The sequence below is a fragment of the Phacochoerus africanus genome, chromosome 9, assembly GCF_016906955.1.
Source record: "Phacochoerus africanus isolate WHEZ1 chromosome 9, ROS_Pafr_v1, whole genome shotgun sequence".
In the NCBI taxonomy this organism is placed as follows: Eukaryota; Metazoa; Chordata; class Mammalia; order Artiodactyla; family Suidae; genus Phacochoerus; species Phacochoerus africanus.
In genome coordinates this window covers 43,512,061-43,532,703 of record NC_062552.1, presented here as the reverse complement: position 1 = coordinate 43,532,703, position 20,643 = coordinate 43,512,061, and the positions used below count along the sequence as shown (strand labels likewise).

The following is a 20,643-nucleotide window of genomic DNA, read 5'->3' as shown; positions in this document are numbered from 1 at the left end:
TCCAAGGAATTATAAGGAAGACGAGCTAGCTTTGCTGCTGCACCTCGGACTGCAAAAGTTAGGGCCGAGGTGTGTGTGCTTTTGCTTAAGATGGAAAAGACATCACATTTTCACATTTGTAATTTTTTTCAGAGACCACCTTCCCATAACTTTTTTTTTTTTTTTTTTGTCTTTTTAAGGCAGCACCTGTGGCATAGGGAGGTTCCCAGGCTAGGGGTCTAATCGGAGCTGGAGCCACCGGCCTACACCACAGCCACAGCAATGCCAGATCTGAGCCGCATCTACGACCTACACCGCAGCTCACGGCAACGCTGGATCCTTAACCCACCAAGTGAGGCCAGGGATAGAACCTGTAGCCTCATGATTCCTAGTTGGATTTGCTTCTGCTGCGCCACGACAGAAACTCCCCACATAACTTTTATTTTAGAGTATATTGTTGTAACTGTTCTAGTTTATTACTAGCTGTTCATCTCCCATTGTGCCTAATGTATAAGTTAAATTTTATCAGAGGTATATATGTATCGGAGAAAACAGTGTATGAAAGGTTCACTGCTGTCCGGGCTCCAGGCATCCATGCGGGTCCTGGAACACACCCCATCCCCGTGTATGTGAGGAGGATGCTGTTCTTATTTTTCGTATTTACCAGGACTTTCAGCTGTGAATTCACAAACCCAAGATGATTATGAGCAAGTTTATGCTTATGGAACCAAGAAATGAACGGGCTGTTAGGGCTCAGGAATGACTGCCATCAGTTTTAAAATCCTTCTGGATTCTCTTTACATTCTATTTTATTCTTTCAAATCAGCTTTTTCCAGATGACAGAAAAATGTAAATGTGGGGAGCTTCCATGCTCAGACTAGTTTTGGTTTCCAATATTTAAAATCTGTCTCTCATTCAGTAATTCAATTTGGGCAAAGTACGCTCAGCTCCATTTTGAATATAACACAAATGAAGAGAATACCTCCCAAGAAAGGGATGCTATATTAAGTCAAAGGGAGAGGACACACCATGTCTTTCTCTTAATCTCACCTGCCTAATTTACACAATATGCATTACTGCAAGATGCTTCAAAGAATAGACCAGCAGCCTCCGTTTTTTAAAAAATCTACTCTTTGGCAAGCACTCCATAAGGTTCTTCATGTAAACTATTTCAGATTCTCTCAATAATCCTGTGAGGCAGGATTGTCTCACAGTTCCAGGTAAAAGAAAAGACTCAAGATTCAGAAAGTTTCACACAGGTCTAGAACTTTTAATGTTTTCATTTTACTATTTACATTGTTTCTTTTCTTTGGAAAACTCAGTCATATAAAATAGTTTTCATCATACTCTGCAATAAGCATATGCTGAAGTTAATGAAAAATCATCAATAAAGACGGACACAACTGGCAATACTATTCTTTATTAATTTTTCTCTTTGAGGGAGAAGCATGCTTTTTTACAGCACCTGTAAACAAGTCAGTGAAGTATACTGTTTTTAATTCCCCATAAATATATATTATTACTTTTTGGAATGTTAGAATATCACAATACCAACTGCATTACACAATAGTTACTGAAGGCAAGTCAGGCTATAACAAGGGTAAAATTTTATGGCTAAAAATATTCATAGCAGCAACTTTTAAAAGATGATTTTATTAAATCAAGTCATTCATTGCACTTGGTCATTTTATTGCTACAGCAAAACAAGGCCATTAAATGTTAACACTTCTCATTTCTGATTTGAACTGATTGTCTCGTCTCATTCTGTTCATACATTTCCAAGCATCAATGCAAAGCATAAAATGTTTACCAACACATCCAGAGAGCACTTGGGTTTTTTCCTGTGATCAGAGTAAGAAGCATAAAAAGAGAATCCTCTGTTACACCAGGCCCATTTTCTCTTCCTATCTTCAGATGTAGATTTTGTAAAGAGGTAACAGCTTTGTAGTATGACCAAGCTTAGTGGTCACACACGTGCGCACACACACAATACTCCTAATATTGAAACGAAGTTAGGAAAATTAGTAATATTTTGTGTTTCAAAGAATAGCAAACCTGAATGACACATTCACTAACAATGTGGCAATGACAGATGCCATGCTGTTTACCTCTGGTCGGTCATTTATACTCATTCATTAAAATAAGAGAAAAGATTTACCCCCAAGTAAAAGCTACTGTTATTACATACCATTTTGTGACATGAGCTTCATAAACAGGAATTAATAAAATTCCCATATCAAGAGCAAATACGTAAATTGCTAGATTAAAGGAACCATTTTTCCCTTTGAGTTTGTTTGGTTTTCTTTACTATTTGGTCAATGGCAGGAAATAGAGATAAAGTACTTTACTTTTCAATTCTGACTGAAGAGAACACAAGCAAACACCTTAAATGTCTTTCAGTATTCATGACCCTCTTGATTTTATGCATTGGTGTGAAAATGACCAACATAAACTTTAAGGTGGCCTGAAATCTGCTGGAACCTTCCCCTACCCCATTATTAGGGTGGAGAGGGGTCACCTGGTAAGATTTTCCCATCATAAAGCTGGAGAATGATTTCTAGGATACACTTTTTATTTTTACCTAAGGACTTTCATATTAAAAGAAGATCTAATTTATTTCAAAAGGAAATCATTCATCTGACAAGTATTTTAAAACTTTAGAAGAGGAATAAACAACTTTGTTCAACAGTGACCTCATCCGAAGAGCCCAAGTACTTTAAAGAGCTAAATATACAGACTCAATGCCCAATCAGGTTTCCCCAAAAGCACGAATTTAAGTTGTGAATTTAACAGTAAGTAATTATGTATTGGAGTTTCCATTATTTTCTATTTCACCTTTATTTGAAACAATATGACAAACTTTCATTAACACCAGATTTCAGTATTATAAGATTAAACCGTAAAGGAAAAATATTGGTTTGGTGGTTTAAAATAACACAAAATGGAAGCATGATAGCTGGTACCCCAAATCTGAAAGTCATTTGTAATGAAGCTTAAAATCTATTTTTTTTGCAGATAAAAAATCATATTTCTTTAACATAAACCCACATATTTGAGACATATTACCTGTAGATAACATTTGAAAACATTCAAGTGTTCCTAAGTGACTCTGAAGAAACTGCTCTTCCGAATATGGCCAAATATATTTGGTTTTAAATAAGCTGTAATATTACATTTTATGATATACTAAACACTCTTTATAAAGTTGGTACCTAAATGACAGCCAAAATATCTCCACCAGTTAGTCTATTAGGTAAATTACACAATGTAAAACCTGAGTATTTACAGTGATAACTTGTCAAAGTATGAAACCATATACTGAAGTTCTGAAAGTACTGGAGTTTTGTTTTTCTAACATTACCATTATTAAAATCAAAAGGAGGGGCATAAAGAATTAAATCACAAGACCATGAGATGAGTAATATTTGAGCCTGTAAAATAAGCAGAGAAGTACAGCATTAAGGCTGGTGTTTGCATATTCTATGTGCTGTAGTTTCTAGGCACAACAAGTTAAGGGTTAAATTGACATTTTTTTAGTTTCTTAAACCTAATGAATCTAAAATAGAGCTCACATCTTCCCCAATATATTTGACAATCCAATACATTTAAACTAAATTCCTTTTATGAATCCTACAGTGCAAGCAATATAAAATATTTCAAAAGTTGAAGGAATTATTTTGATTATTTCAGCTGTAGAAATTATTTTCTTTCATTAGTTATTACTGTATGCATGGGTGAGTAATCTGGTTTGTAGCTAGGAAACTCCTATCTCATCACCCAAAGTATAAACAGCACTGCAAACAAACAGGCACAACAGTGTAATCCTGGGTAAGAAGCTAAACATAAAAAATATATACATACAAAGTTTATATCCCTTATGTATTAGGGGAAAAGTAGTGACTACCGCTACTATAAAGCTAACCTGTCCCTCTCAAATAGTATATTTTACAGATTATTTGTAAAGATATCACCATATTTATAGTATAGATCTCTTTAAAAATAATACTACAAGTTCAATAAAAAAAAAACAACTATTGTGAACTTTTTTCCTTTATACAGATTCAGTAGTATTTTCAAGCAAACTAAACAAAAAGTTTGCAATCCCAGCACATAAGAAATAAGGCCTCTTTTTTTCATATTGGCAAAACAAAATATATATAAAAAATTTACCCTCCCCTACATTTTTCTACAGCTATAATAGTTCATATACTCATATTTCTTTATCATGACATCAGTATTCGTTATTTTTAGACAACAAGTCAGTTGAAGTTCATAGTGTTGCTTCTGAATCCCTGGAGCACTGAGAACACTTCAAGACAGGACTGCTTTTTTCAGCTTCTCTACTTCCACCTAAAATACGAAACATAAATTGAGCAACAGATAAAACATCTTTACTTTAGTAGAGTTTATTTATCTTATCCTCCGTCATGAAGTTCTGATATTTTCAAGCCTCCAGATTTTGATTTCCATTTAAAAATCTCATCTCCAATGGTGTAATAAATACAAAAAAAAGTTCAACAGAAGAAAACCTCACAATGCAAGTTCCTAGATGGCAGGTGATAACAACACCTAAAAAGCAACTACAGTTGTCTCAGCCAGAACAGTGCTAAATGATGTGAGCATTTGAAAGATCTGTAAGAAAATCAGCCCTGCAAAGAACAGAGAGTATCCCTGAAACCAAATTAAGAAACGTACACATACTTGTAACTAAACAACGGGGCAGTACAGAAAAATGTGGTTTGTTTATTTTAAAAAAGGACCTAAACAGTTTAGTTCTATGTTTTTCACTTACTGCTTATGAAATATTAGTATGTCACTTAATGTCACTTGGTCTCAATTTCCTCAACTGTAAATAGTATGTTCTAGATTAAGTTGCCTTTAAAGCTCAGACGTACATATAAAATCCAGTCAGTGTGTTAGAAATATTTCCACTGTTAGGCAGATCTTCACTTAACGAAAACTCACAATTTAAGAAACTTAAGGAGAAAATCAGAAAAAGTCATTACATTTTCACAGTAGCTATGGGGAGTTATTTAATTTTGACATATTACAAATAACTAAGTTGAGAGGCTCAAAGAGATTCAATACCATGCTAGTTAGTGGTTCCATGCCAGCAAGTGGCTCAGAACTTATACCAGTAAAGTCCAAGGCTCCAAAGGGCACAGGTTTTATATTCTCTTCCCAATTTAAAAATTTTTTGATCATTTTGACCTTTCATTTCACGTGGAAACATGGAGACCTTATCTTCTCTGACAGGGTCATCCTCCCCTCTCCCAGCCAGGTACACAAACGGTACATGTTACGGTTAACTTCCGACAAACAGTAAATTATTAAATGATAAGCATTTTGCCCCCATCAAAAAGTGTAATTTCAATAAGCTCTCAATCTCCTAAGGGACCCTAATCATTCAATACTGGCTTGCTAATAATTCCAGGATATTTCCTGATATTATTCTTCGACCAACATGATTATTAACTGAATGTGTTAACAGCACCAGATGGGAACAAGTCTCCATCTTCAGCCTGGATTGAGACCAAAACACCTTCACTCATCAGCCTGATGTGCTACTATCATCTCTATGCCAAAGATACACTAACCACTGTACCAATTTTAATGCACAAGGATTCACAGGAAACATAAAGGAAAAAACACAGTAGAAGAGGAAGTGGGGGAAGCAGGGAGAGAATAACCTTGCATGCAGTCAGCAATACTCCTTACTGACGATACTAGTCCCATAAATTTAGCAATCAGGCAAATACATGCATTGCTGGAGTTTCTCTTCTAGTATCTGATGTTCACTGTTCATCATTAGTCCTTTTTAATCACTCCTCAAGTATAACTTATCATCATATAATGTTAACGTTAGAGTAGTTCAGAGCACTACTTTTAACTGGGGGGAAATAAAATTTCTCCTTTAAATATATGGATCTTAAAACTCTAATGCCTTACTTATTAAGTATGCTTTTGTAAATATAAGGGTCAAACTTATGCTTTAAAAAAAAAAAAAAATTACAGGAGTTCCTGTTGTGGCTCAGCAGTTAACAAACCCGACCAGCATCCATGAGGATGCAGGTTCAATCCCCGGCCTCATTCAGTGGGTTAAGGATCTGGCGTTGCCGTGAGCTATAGTGTAGGTTACAGATGTGGCATAGGTCAGCAGCTACTGCTCTGATTCAACCCCTAGCCTGGGAACCTCCATATGACGTGGGTGTGGCTCTAAAGAGACAAAAAGACTCGATTTCCCATCGTGGCTCAGTGGTTAACAAATCCGACTAGGAACCACGGGGTTGCCGGTTCAATCTCTGGCATCGCTCAGTGGGTTGAGGATCCGGTGTTGCCGTGCTGTGGTGTAGGTCACAGATGTGGCTCGGATCTGGCGTTGCTGTGGCTCTGGGGTAGGCTGGCGGCTACAGCTCCAATTCAACCCCTAGCCTGAGAACCTCTATATGTTGTGGGAGCGGCCCTAGAAAAGGCAAAAAGACAGGAAAAAAAAAAAGACAAAGAGACTGAAAAAAAATTAATAAAGCAAAAAAATTATAATATAGGTCAGTCATTGAGAGGCTAAGTAACAGCTGTTTTTGCTGGGAAAATCAAATTAAATTTCTTCAAAAAAGAAACAAATAATTCATTTGACTCTTGATTTTTATGATATTAAATCATATATACAAATTTAACATTAGTTCCTCTTACTAATAACCTTTTTACCTTATTTTCATATGTATAAAAAATAAGGAATGAAAGTCAAAAAACATTATTAAAAATTTTCAATTTCTATCATGTTTCACACTGGGAATTTATATTTCACATGTTTAGAAGATACATTTCTAACATACATCTTCTAACATTTACTAGTTTGACAAAAATTTATTAGCAATCCAATATGTATATAGCACTGTGCTAGGAGCTATGGGCAAATATGAAACAGAAGATGGGCAAAATAAGTATACAATGTGAACGGTGATAGGAGCAATTATTACATATTTATCTCTTACAAAACTAAGCAAAACGCATTTGGAATAAGAAAAAATGCTTTTAATCAGAAGACGGGTGGTCAACTCCATGAATGTGATTCTTTGATCCAAGCCTTGCAAGAACTTGAACATGAGAAGATGGAACAAAAGAAAAATCCAGGAGTTCCTGTCGTGGCTGGTTCCCCAGTGGTTAACGAATCCGACTAGGAACCATGAGGTTGCAGGTTCGATCCCTGGCCTTGCTCAGTGGGTTAAGGACCCAGCGGTGCCGTGAGCTGTGGTGTGGGTCACAGACATGGCTCGGATCCCGCGTTGCTGTGGCTCTGGCGTAGGCTGGCGGCTACAGCTCCAATTCGACCCCTAGGCTGGGAACCTCCATATGCCACGGGAGTGGCCCAAGAAATAGCAAAAAGACAAAAAGAAAAATCCTTAAAATACAATAAAAGTAAAAATTCAGACAAATTAAGGGACAACTGAAGATCAGCAAGTGAGGAAAGAAAGATAAACTAAAACAAGGCAGGAGATAAAAGACCTCATGTGCCAAGTCAAAAAGCTTGAACTTTATTCAGCAAGTAATGGAAAGTTCTCAAAAATACTGAGCAAGGAAAGATTAACAATGAGAAAAACAAGCTAAGCAGAAGATAAAGAGCTTAAGAAAAGGACAAAAATAGTGGGAATAAAGAGGTAAAGTTTGGGAGGAAAGCTAACAGACCTGAATGTGAGTGGAGCTAGAAGAGAATGGACTCCCACATCCGCGTAACCAGAAGGGCAACAAACATCGAAGGAAACAGAAAAATCAGAATCAGAAAAGAAGGTGCTACATGTGACAGAGGGCATGCTAAGTCTAGTTCACAGTGGAACACCAGGGAGACTAAGAGCTGGAAAGAGGAAAGGGACTGGAAAAAGAAGAACTCAATTTCAGTGGAAGATGTACCAGCACGCTAATCATGATACTCTCGTGCTCGCAGATGAGCAAAGAGTGGATGCCGAGAGAGAGAAGGGCTCAAGGTCAGCACTGAAAGAACATCTCATCTCGGTTAGGAGAGATGGAGAAATCAGAGACAGAAGAATGCAGGGTCACATAAACCAAGACACACTCCAAAACGGTGGTGAGGATAAAAATGTGAAGAAGGCTGTAGAAACTGAAAAGCCTTGAGAGTTGCCAATAATAAACTCAAAGAGGTTAAGGATTAAATTAAAAGTGAAGAATTAGGGAGTTCCCGTCGTGGCGCAGTGGTTAACGAATCCGACTAGGAACCATGAGGTTGCGGGTTCGGTCCCTGCCCTTGCTCAGCGGGTTAATGATCCGGCGTTGCCGTGAGCTGTGGTGTAGGTTGCAGACGCGGCTCGGATCCCGCGTTGCTGTGTCTCTGGCGTAGGCCGGTGGCTACAGCTCCGATTCAACCCCTAGCCTGGGAACCTCCATATGCCGTGGGAGCGGCCCAAGAAATGGCAACAACAACAACAACAACAACAAGTGAAGAATTAGTGACTGCAAGTGTAAGTTTTGTTTGTTTGTTCTGTGACAGACGAACCCCAAATGAAAAGAGAAAACAACAGGTCAAGAGGGCAGCTAGAGCTAAAAGGAGGCTTTTTATTTTTCAAGTAAGAGAAAAAATGGAGTATTTTCATTGCAAGAAGGGAGAATGCCGATAAAGGTTACATGTCGGCTATAAGAGTAAAAGTGGAGTTTTGATAATTTACCAAATACCTTCACATATCATCTCAACAATGAAAGCTAAATGAGGAAAGTGACTTCCTCAAGTTCAAACAGTGTAACTAATCCCTAAGAGCCAAGGCTCTGAAGTCTGGCTGCTTCTGCTTTACTGCTGACTTAATCATTATTCTAAACCCTAGTTTTCTGACACTTAAAATAGGAATAATCCACATTAAGTTGTTAGGCTGTCCAATGAGACCATGTTCAGAAACTGCTAAGCCCGACATACATGTAGTTTAGAACTGAAAATTACGAGGGAATGCCAGAAAAAGGTCTCAAGATTTTTAATGGCAAATCTCATGTTCTCTGTTTCTATTGCTAACACAAGAAATAGGATAAAAAGAATGAGGCAAGGTAAAAACAGGGAGGAGTATGAAATAAACACATGAGAAGAGCCTCTTAAAAAAGGCAAGAAACACTTTCTCTGAGATGTGCAGAAAAAAACACAAATGAAGACCAAAATCAGTGAGGATGAAAGAAAAGTAAGGAAGGTAAAGAAAATACTTGAAATTGTCCAAATTGTCCATCGTCAGCAGAGTGAAGATGACGACACTACACTTATAAAATAAACTCAATTCAGTGAGAAACCAAAGTCAGCAACTCTACAGCCATCCCATTACCACCACCACCACCGCCCCCCAAGGGAGAAAAGGAAGAAACAAAAACTGTGAAGAAAAGAGAACTGCAGCTCAAGAAAGAAGCAGTATTGAGGGCAAGACATCTAGACACTTGAAGGAGGCAAGAACCATGTGTATCACTCATGTACACTCTGTGCCTCATGCACCGCCTGTGAGTTAGCACTGCAAAAACATCTGTGGAATGAATGACCCGGAATGTGACAGGGAGTCAACAAGAGATTAATTAAATGGCTGCCAAGCAGTAGGGAGTGTCCGACTGAAGTAGGATAGCATAATCTTAGCAGAACCAATCGCCACGTTGGGCTGGGAAAAAACATGTCTAGTCTATGCTGACTGTAAGCAATGCTGGAAAAAATGAAATTACCTCTAGATTACTTCTCATTGCCTTCTCTTCTTCTAAATCTTTTCGTAGTTTTTCCAGTTCTTTCCTAAAAACAAAGTATTTATTACTGTTAAGTCTTTCAATTAAAAAATATATCTGACTAAAGTTAATAGGATCTCTGTTGCCTAATATCCCAGAACATAGGGAAAAGTGTTTAGAGGAAATAACCATGCTGACTGAGGAAAAATTCAAATTCTCTAGTTGAAATGATTTAACATGACAGTTAAAAACTCAGCAAAACCATGGCAAACCTATCTGAGATAAAGAAATTTTTTTTTTTACTTTTTTAATTTTTTTATTTTGTCTTTTTGCCATTTTCTTGGGCCGCTCTCGCGGCATATGGAGTTCCCAGGCTAGGGGTCCAATTGGAGCTATAGCCACTGGCCTACACCAGAGCCACAGGAATTCGGGATCCAAGCCGCGTCTGCAACCTACACCACAGCTCACGGCAATGCTAGATCCTTAACCCACTGAGCAAGGGCAGGGACCGAACCCGCAACCTCATGGTTCCTAGTCGGATTCTTTAACAACTGCGCCACGATGGGAACTCCGATAAAGAAATTTTTAAGTTTCACAGATTATTTTCCATATTCAGTTATCATGCATTTCTCAGGCAGGACACACTTACAGCCCAAATATTGGCAAAATGAATGTCAAATATGGGGCAAATTATAGTTTTTAATGGAAAAACCCAGATTTTTACATTCTTCTTTCTCTACTTTCTTAAATATTACATTAAAATCTAAAAACCAAAACAATAAACAAAATTTAACCAACTGTCCCTCTTCTGTAATTGATGTTTTCATCTACCTGTGTTCTCTTCCTTTTTTTTTTTTTGCCTTTTCTAGGGCTGCTCCTGCAGCACATGGAGGTTCCCAGGCTAGGGGTCTAATCGGAGCTGTAGCCGCCGGCCTACACCACAGCCACAGGAATTCGGGATCCAAGCCTTGTCTGCGACCTACACCACAGCTCACAGCAACACCGAATCCTTAACCCAATGAGCGAGGCCAGGGATCAAAACCGCAACCTCATGGTTCCTAGGTGGATTCCTTCACCACTGAGCCACGGGAACTCCATCCCTTCTTTTTATATAGTCATTTCCACTCCACAGCTATATGTATATATATATATTCTATATTGTGTCTTTTCGCAAGGTATTTTAAAATACTTCCATGCTGCTAAAATTTTCATATTTCTGATAACCGTTGTTTGGTATTCAAATATTCAGGTTTTCTATTTACTTAGTTGGTTTCTTGGGTGCAGACAGGGAATGAGAGGAATGGGAATCAAGCTAACATCATGAATACACTGGTGTACCAAATTTCTAACAAAAAGTATGGCCATTTTCATTGTCTTGATACATACTAGGAAAATTGTCTTCAAGAGTATTATAGAAATAATAGCTTGAGAAACTCATGAAGAAACAATACATAAAAAAGGAAGGTAGTTCTAAATTATACAGTTTCAAAACTGTTCTGTGGTTTTAATGATTAGAAAATTCTTTATATTGGAAGTAAATTTTGTTTTCTACTGGCTATAATTTTAAAAAATAATATTTAAATCAAATTTGTCTAGAGCTTATTTTGATGTGTGATATAAAATATGCTTCTAAGCTAATAAACTTCATAATTCCATAAGGTAATCACTAAATTAAATAATGCTTCCTTTTTCCAAGTTTCTAAGTTTATTATACATTTAATTTATACCTAAATTAGGATGTATTCCTAGACTATTTATCCTGCTCTACTTATCTGTATTTATAATAGCTAAATTTTCTCAGTAGTATACCTTGGAGGAGACTTGGTCATATGGTAACATTGTATTTAACTTTTTGAGTAACCGCCACGCTATTTTCCAAAGTGTCTGCACCATTTTACATTCCTACCAGATAATGCATGAGGGTTTCAATTTTTCACATCCCTGTCAACATTTGTAATTGTTCATATTTTTGATTATAGCCATCCTAGTGGGTGTGATATGGTATCTCATTGTGGTTTTGATTTGCATTTGCTAATGACTAATGATGTTGAACAACTTTTTTTTTTTTTTTTTTTAAGGCCACACCTGCATCATAGGGAAGCTCCTGAGCCGGGAGTCAAATCCAAAATGCAGCTGCAATTTACACGACAAATGTGGCTAAGCCTGATCCTTAATGTACTGTAGCACAGCAAGAACTCAAATATGGAATATCTTTTCATGAGCCTATTAGCCATTTTCCTATTAATCAAGCTACTAGAACCTATTCTATAATTGAGCTACTGATTTTCTGTTTTTACTGATTTGCCTTTTTTAGAATTGGGCTAAATGTTCTTATTCAAGCTTTCCAATTTCTATTTAGAATAACTAGAATTAATAGAGTTTCTAATTATTATGTTTTCTAATTTAAGCTTTCTGCTAAGAGAGACACTATTAACCATAATTTCTTTGGAAACAAACTTGCTCATAGTAGAAATTTGGCAGATTACTTCTTTACTTAATCTAATTTGGAAGAATTCTTTACACCTGTGTTAAGTAGTGTGCAAAGAAGAAAACCAGGGCTTCTTACCCATGATCCTTTTTCAGTGTTTCCACAGCACACAACAATTCAACAATCTGAGCTCTAAGTTCATCCAGGGAATTCTTTTTCCCATCATCTGTTTCTACTTTGGTTGTGATTTCCAATGGAGTTAGAAAAGCGGCCGTATTTGATTTGGAAGCACTTGAAGGTGCTGAAAGGTACGCAGATGGCTGAAAATATATAATAAACAGAAAATTTTTATTTTACTTGTACTTATATTTAAGTTCTAAAGATTTTTACTGCAAGGAGATAAATAACTGAAGCAATATTTTCAAGATAAATGATAAACTTGAAAATTCAAAAAGCAGTTTGATGTTCATAATGGGAAAAACCACCAAACAATCAACGAATAAACTTGTAATCACAGGTTTTTGGGAGAAATGTGAAGAGAAGGGAGAAAATCCATTAGATTTATCTCATGGTTTGCCTAGTGGATTATCTAGAGGCAAGACTATGTCAGTATTATTAAAGATACCGCTTTGGTCCTTCATCTTACATAACTGTTACTTAGAACAGCCGAAGAGCTTCACTTAAAATAATTGTGAAGGATTTACTGAGTCCATTTTAAAAAGAGGCATTAAAATGAATCCATAGCCTGACACGCTTTTACTATTTTACTTAGGTAACAGCAAGTGAAATTCCAACTGTTGACAGCTGACAGAATCAGATTAAGTGCATCTGATAAACTGGTATAGCAGTCAAATGCCCTGAAATGAATTTGAGGAAGAAGCATGATTTTTTCAAATATAAGATATGTGTCAGTTGTGGTAATAATATCTTAAATTAAAATGGCAAGGGTTTAGAGAAGACTTTCACCACCAAGGACCAGTTTCACTCCTGGGTCTGGGAACTGAGATCTCACATCAAGCCTCTACATGCCACAGCCAAAAAAAGGAAGAAAAAAAGGAAGGGAGGGAGGGAAAGAAGGAGAGAGGAACAGAGAAGGAGGGAAAGAGAGAGAAAGAATGAGAGAGAAAGAAAAAAGGAGAAAGAATGAAAGAGAGAAAGACAGAAAGACCTTAATACCATGTAATAGATGGAAGAATCTATTTATTCTATCGTTCATTCCAATGTGTATTTAGTGCTTATTACGGTACCAATCACCAAACTATGTAAGGAGTAAAAAAGTGATGGCTTCTGACCTAAAGAGTGCATGGGAAATTAAACAAATGTATATAAATCTGTGCCTTAAAAAATATGCAACATATAACACTTGTATTACTTTAAATAATGTAACTCCTCTAAAAAATGATCTACAGAGAATGATGTTACTTAAATTTAGCAGGAATTATTTTATTTAGTTTTAGTAGGAATTATTGTATTTCTTGAAAGAAGAAATAATTCTTCCTGGACACTTGAATTCCACAATTTTGATGTCAAAAAAAAAAAAAAAAAAACCCTCTAAAAATTATACATATCGTAGACCACAATGCACCTCACCTTTGGAGAGAAGCATGAATCCTTTTTAAATTCAGATGGCTTTACTTTGGCACTATCATCTTCTTTTGGTAACTTCAAAGTCTTTTCTGGGCTTTGAGTTGGCTGAATTTTTTTTTTTTTTTTTTAATCAAGAAACAGAAAACACCAAAGAAAGAAAAGGAAGTAAGCATCTGGATAATAAAGTAACTTTTACCATTGTTTTCATCAGCTACTGCTCTAGATATTCCTTTGCTGAGATGTTACATAATTTCACGCTATATAACATATTTGCATATCTTGAGGGCAGAAAAACAGCTTACTGATTAGCAACAAAAATGTTCTCTACTTGGGTAATTTAAAAGCATACAAGTGCACAAGAGCTAATATATTAACACAAAGCACTACTAGTGTCCCGAGCAATGCATAGAAAGCATGAAAAGAAGATACACATCTAGAGACCCATTATTTCCTAAAGAGACTATGTATCACTCAATTCTAATTACTGTCCTTCCATGAGTAGATTACACAGGTGCCCTGTCCCCCTTTGACACTGTGCTCTGCGGTTATGGTCTTTAGACAACTCTATTTTTGATTCTGCAACCTTCCATTCCAAGCCCTGTTGAAATGAACAGGTCTTGTTCCCCGTATCTCTTAAATACCACCAACCCTTGCCCACTTGAGTATAGCTATTTTCCTAATTTTTAAACTTTGGCAGAGCTGTAAATCCTCTCATTCTTCTCTTAAGGAGGACTGGATTTGCTAAACCCTCTGTGTTTTACAACAGTAAATGCAACTCACAGAATGTCCACCATTGAAGCGGCCAGGCAATCTTCTTCCAGGCATCTTCGGTCTATTTGCAGTGAGATGTAGCAAGTTTTCTGATGAAGCTATGTCATCAAAATTTACAAGATCTGGAGAATAAAAGTAAACATATCTATTAAGAGCTGCATATTGTAAAAGGTAAAAAAAGAATGTTTCTGGATTTTTAACAAACCATAAAATTAAAAGGGTACCACTAACACTCACAAGTGGACTTGTGCTTTTCATATGCATTTGGAAAACAACACTCACCCTTAAAAACTAACATCCTCTTTATCTCATACACTTGATATAGTAACAATATAAAGTTCATGTTTCTAACAGAGACTTAGACTGCAATAAAATTTCTTACTGGGAGATATAAATCTGCACCATAAGTTGTAGTAGTATGAAAAAGTGGTCATCTTAAACTCATGTTTTTAAAAGGAACATGATCTTTCTCAACTCAGAATTAATTACAATATGTCAGAAAATTAACATATTTGTTTTAAATTTAAACTACTATCATTATTTTTAAAACTCGATTATATCCAGGACCCTTCTGCTTTCCAACTGCATTTCCTAATGTGAAGTGAGAGCATAATTTGATGTGTTTTTAATCTATGTACATATTTATGTGCATAGTATAATGTAGCTGGGACTCAGCCTGTTTAGAGTTCACTGCACTTCCGCTTTGACATTATCAAGTGCAGGAATCATACGATACTTATAAATCTAAGGCAAATCAGATTCTAAGGGAAAATGCTCCATAAATCATCTGTTTGCTTTTCCACCATCAAAGGCTGGCTTACCTTGAGCCAATAATTCAAGTTTAAAGGCCAAATCTAGGTAGTTTGTGTCTCTGAAACAATGGTCTATAATACCCTTGCTTTTTCTAGAAGAAGTAGCCCAGAAAACCTTGCTAGAGTTGATCTTTAATTCTAAAGCCCAGATATCTATAAAGTGATATAAGAATCATAAAGGTAACTCCAGACACTTTCACTACCATTACAATCTTCCTTTGGCCCAGATTCCAAATTAAGGCTAATTAATCACGGTCAATAGGCATTACTCATTATGGCAGCAGATACCTTTGGCCTTATTCTTCCAGGTATGGAATCACTATTCACCTTGCCACTGTCTGGAAGTTTATGCCTTCTTTCAAATATTTAAATGTCCAAACCTAAAGAATTTTTTTTTTTTTTTTGCTTTTTAGGGCCACACTCTCGGCGTATGGAGGTTCCCAGGCTAGGGGTCAAATCAGAGCTACAGCTGCCAGCCTACACCACAGGCACAGCAATGAAGGATCTGAGCTGCGTCTGCGACCTACACCACAGCTCACGGCAACACTAGATCCTTAACCCACTGAGCAAGGCCAGGAATTGGAACCCACAACCTAGTCGGATTCGTTTCCGCTGTGCCACAACGGGAACTCCAAGAAATTGTTATTTCTTAAGAGAAATCTAAAGATACTTATCATCACTGTCCTCAAAGTTTATTCATCAATTTTCATATTAAAATTAATTTTTGTAGAGAGTTTTTTTAAAGGGATGGAGGATACAAAGGTAATCAGGAACAGGTTAATGTATTTTGTGACAATGCTAGGTATCTGCTGACCTCTGTTAATTCTTTTCCATCTTCATGTTCTGGGATTACTTTGTGTGTTCCATCTTGGATATAGTCACTAGGCTAGTACATCACAACAGGCAGTTTAATGTGCTTGGTTTAATTTTTGTCTTAAGTTGTTTGATAACTGCCTATAAGTAACTATAATATACAACAAATCACACTAAGAGACACAGTGGCTTTAGTGGAAAATGCATTATGTAATGTGAACATCCTCATTTTTGTTAGTGTCATAAACAAAGAAAATAATATTTTAAAAGATATTTAAAATATGCTATAGTTTGAAGAGTTTAAAAATTGCTTTTAACATTGATAAATGTTTAGTGACAACCTACAAAGACCCCTGAAAAATACAATCCAATCATTTTGGCCTGTGGAGATTATTTTCAAATGCATATTTAAGCAACTTGCAAAAGGAAAAAGAAACAAAGAAAAACATAGGAAGAGATGAAGATAAATGAAATTTTAAAAGATAAATAAAAAGAAGGTTTACAAAATTATACACCATGCTCATGTAAAAATGCCTTCCCTATGTCCAGTCTGGGGCTACAACACCCAGACAAGTAACTTTACTATTCTAAAACTTTCTCAGGTCCTCCACTGAAGCCCATCAGGCTAGTAAAATAAAACAGTGCACATTCTGGACTCATGATATATTTGAATACTTTAAGATTTAGCTGAAAGTGCTATCAATGGATTTAGTATATTTTACACACGGCATAAAATGCATGACAATCATGTAACTCCTGCAATCACATTGTCACTCTGCCAGCCATTTAATTTCTACACACTGATGAAGACATGGAATTTTTAAAAAACAAAACAAAATATCAAATTTTGGGAGAAAAATACACTGACATTTATGGTTTCAATTTTCAAAAAACTTTTATCAAAAGAATATTTTAAAGTAACTAATCAAGAAAATTTTTCCAATGAGTTTTATTTTGTTTTAAAATGGAAAAACCAAAAGGGTTAGAAGAGACAGACAAACATGTACACTTCAGTAAAATTACAAAGAAAAATCGATGTGCACCACCTATTTATATTGAATATATTATTTTGATTTCTTTTATAAATTGTCATCTTACCAAAATGGAGAAAGGTAGGATAATTTCCTGACACGTAAGAAGGGAAACATGGCAAACAGGCTAGGAAACAAAATCTGGAAAGAAAAGTCAAGGATAGGAATGTCTAGAAAAAAGACTCAACCAAAAAAATTATTTTACAAAGCAGGAAAAAGGAACAGTTGCAGAATGAACAGAACCATTTCAAAGTTTAGTAGATATCACAGTTTATCTGAATTTACATTCAGATGTGTACTAGATTTTATTCTTTTGTCTTTGAAAAGGAAAAGATATGATTAGTATTAATTTCAATATACATTAAACTAGAAAGAAGCCTTTTCAAAATTACTCACTGAAGATTAAGACAGCTTCTAAAAGGATGTTTTAGTACGAAAATTAGAGTTCAGAGTAATAAACATATCTACAACTCATTGATATATCTGAAATTAACCACCTTTTAGTCAAGTTTTAGTCCTCAGAACAAAACAGTATTTACAATAAAAGAGGCAATTTTAATTCTGGGATGGTAGAGTTAAAAAAAAAAAAAAGACCTAATATTGTTTTTAACTATCTCACTATAAAAACACAACTCAATACAACACTTAAAATCTCCTACATATATAAATAAGAATTCAGTAATGCCTTATGTGATACTCTATAATGATATTATCAAGGAAATAATAAAAATTTTAATCTCTGCTGTTATTTCCCAGGTAAATTCTATATTTTGGGTCATAGTGTTTTGTTTTCTTTGAGTCCAAGTTTAGATACATGCTCACTTTTTATAATTTTTTGAATGTCTGCCACTTAACAGGCAGACATACAAAAAAATCTCACCATAAATTCTTTCTGGAAGAAATAAATGAATAAATATTGGGAAATTAATTTGAACAAACAGAACTAAAGAGAATGTGGCCCTATTTAACGATGAAGGCTTTCAGATCAAGTAATGCATATATCTCTAAAATGCCCTTTAACTTGAGAATTTATCACAGAAAGATGATCAAAAAGGATAATACACTACATTCTAAGACTACTTTATCAACGGTGCTTTCCCAATGAAGTAGCTCTGTTTTCACTACATTTTCTATCTTGCATTTCAAAACTAATTGTAAACCAATTTTACTTCCTGAAAAATTTACCATTTTAGAAATATTTAGACCATGTGAACGTTAAAATTAACCTGCAGTACAGTGTAATTATTCTAAATCAATTTCTGGTGGAAAAAGAGGAAAAAAATTAAAACGTGTTCTAACAGCTTTGTAATTTGTACTACTATCCTTGCTCATAAATGAGAATATGGAAGGACTTAAAAAAAAAAAAGCAAATTGAAACAAACTGAGTGTTCCAGGAATGTTTTTTCTTATATGAACAAAGATTCTATATTTATATACATAAACATATATGTTTAAACATAACTTTATATTCAAGAAAATCATATCTAAGAGTAGGGACAGGAATTTACACCCATTGATAGATAAGAGCAGAAATAGAATGAGATGGGATTAACAAAGGAGGATGGGGAGAAGGGAAATTACATTTTATAACAACTTCCATATCAGGTATTCCAACAGATATCACAGATATAATGGATCATTCAATTGTTAGGTGAGAAAATATAAAACATGCCAATGACCAATCAGCTAATAATTAAAAACCCACATTTTTTTTTTAAAACAGAAATTAAGGAATAGCCTCAGACTTGAGATTTGAGATATAAGCTATTTACTATCAGCAGCTATACCTTTTATCTTAGCATACTTACTTGAGGCCAAAACACTATTGCAAATACATACTTCCCTCAGTAAATATTTGCTACTTAATATGAAATCAATTTCCAAAATGCATATTTTCTGAACTTTACAGGAGGTAAGTACAGTACACCAAAGGCAGTCTGATAGTGGAGGATACAAAGACTGCAGCTTGGACGTTAACTATTAGGTTTTTGATCTTAAAAGTCTCAGCATCTCTGAATTACTTCCTAATTCACTTCAACAACACCATGCCCCACTCCCCCCAGAAACTAGAAATTGTCAAACCTTGTTCTACAATAATGGCAATGGATATAAGACAAGAATTTGGACCAAAAAACAAAGGAAAAAAACTTCTCAACCACCAGTAGTTTGACACTGTTACATGTTATTTGGGAATATAGCAAAGTAAACAAAGCTTGCTGGTGATCATAAACAGTAAAAGTTTTGAAAGAAAGTGAAAATGTGTTTTAATTTACTTAAGTTTTATAATTTCCATGACTTGCGGCAACTAAATAATGATACAAAGTAACAGAAAAATACAGAAAAAAATAATTTCTAAATATTATTCTTTCAGCTTCCAAAGAGACTTACTAAAATTAAGACTTCTGTGAAAAAGACTGCAGAAAAATATGGAAATTTTTGGATTTTTGGATTTATGGATTTTTGATTTCCAAAGTTAAAAGTGTACACTTGGGATACACTAGGAGTTAGGGGTTGGCAGATGTAAACTCTTTCATTTGGAGTAGATAAGCAATGAGACCCTCCTGTAAAGCACAGGGAACTATATCTAATCACTTGTGATGGAACATGATGGAGGATAATGTGAGAAAAAGAATGTGTGTATATGTGTAACTGGGTCACTCTGCTGTATAGGAGAACTGACAGAACACTGTAAAGCAACTATAACAATTTTTTTTTTTAAGTGTGCACTTAATTTTTTATCCCAACTATTACCTTTTCGGGGTTTTTTGTTTGTTTGTTTTTTTGTCTTTTCTAGGGCTGCACCCATGGCATTTGGAGATTCCCAGGCTAGGGGTCTAACTGGAGCTGTAGCTGCCGGCCTACACCACTGCCACAGCAATGCGGGATCCAAGCTGCGTCTGCGACCTACACCACAGCTCACGGCAACGTGGGATCCTTAACCCACTGAGCAAAGCCAGGGATCGAACCCTCAACCTCATGGTTCCTAGTCGGATTCATTAACCACTGAACCACAACGGGAACTCCTTTTTTTTCTTAAAGAATTTTATTTATTTATTTTTCTTGGTGGAACCCACAGCATGCGGAAGTTTTCAGGCTAGGGACTGAACCGTGCCATAGCAGTGACAATGCCAGATCCTTAACTCACTGACCACCAGGAAAATCCCTCCAACTGCCACTTTTGAAAACGTATTTCTAGCTATATTTTAAATCAAACAGAAAACTGTAAGAACTGATAGAATTAAATTTTTTACCACTAACCTCAAAATAAAATTTAAAGGGTATTTTTTTTTTGTCTTTTTGCTATTTCTTGGGCCGCTCCCACGGCATATGGAGGTTCCCAGGTTAGGGGTCTAATTGGAGCTGTAGCCACTGGCCTACGCCAGAGCCACAGCAACGCTGGATCCGAGCCGCGTCTGCAACCTACACCACAGCTCACGGCAACGCCGGATCGTTAACCCACTGAGCAAGGGCAGGGACCGAACCCGCAACCTCATGGTTCCTAGTCAGATTCGTTAACCACTGCGCCACAGGAACT

At 35.9% G+C, this 20,643-nt stretch overlaps 1 protein-coding gene across 2 annotated transcripts in view; it reads right to left on the bottom strand.

The window, feature by feature from the left end:
- Nucleotides 1-1,383: 1,383 nt before the first annotated feature.
- The window catches only part of CD2AP (CD2 associated protein), a 113,343-nt gene continuing 94,083 nt past the window's right edge, over nucleotides 1,384-20,643 (bottom strand). For both annotated transcript variants that reach the window (XM_047795340.1, XM_047795339.1), the window contains 5 exons: nucleotides 14,462-14,574; nucleotides 13,685-13,786; nucleotides 12,233-12,414; nucleotides 9,670-9,733; nucleotides 1,384-4,329 (listed from right to left, as the gene is read on the bottom strand). In XM_047795340.1, coding sequence (XP_047651296.1) covers nucleotides 4,291-4,329; nucleotides 9,670-9,733; nucleotides 12,233-12,414; nucleotides 13,685-13,786; nucleotides 14,462-14,574 — 500 coding nt within the window. In that variant the 3' untranslated portion in view covers nucleotides 1,384-4,290. The remainder of the gene's footprint in view (nucleotides 4,330-9,669; nucleotides 9,734-12,232; nucleotides 12,415-13,684; nucleotides 13,787-14,461; nucleotides 14,575-20,643) is intronic.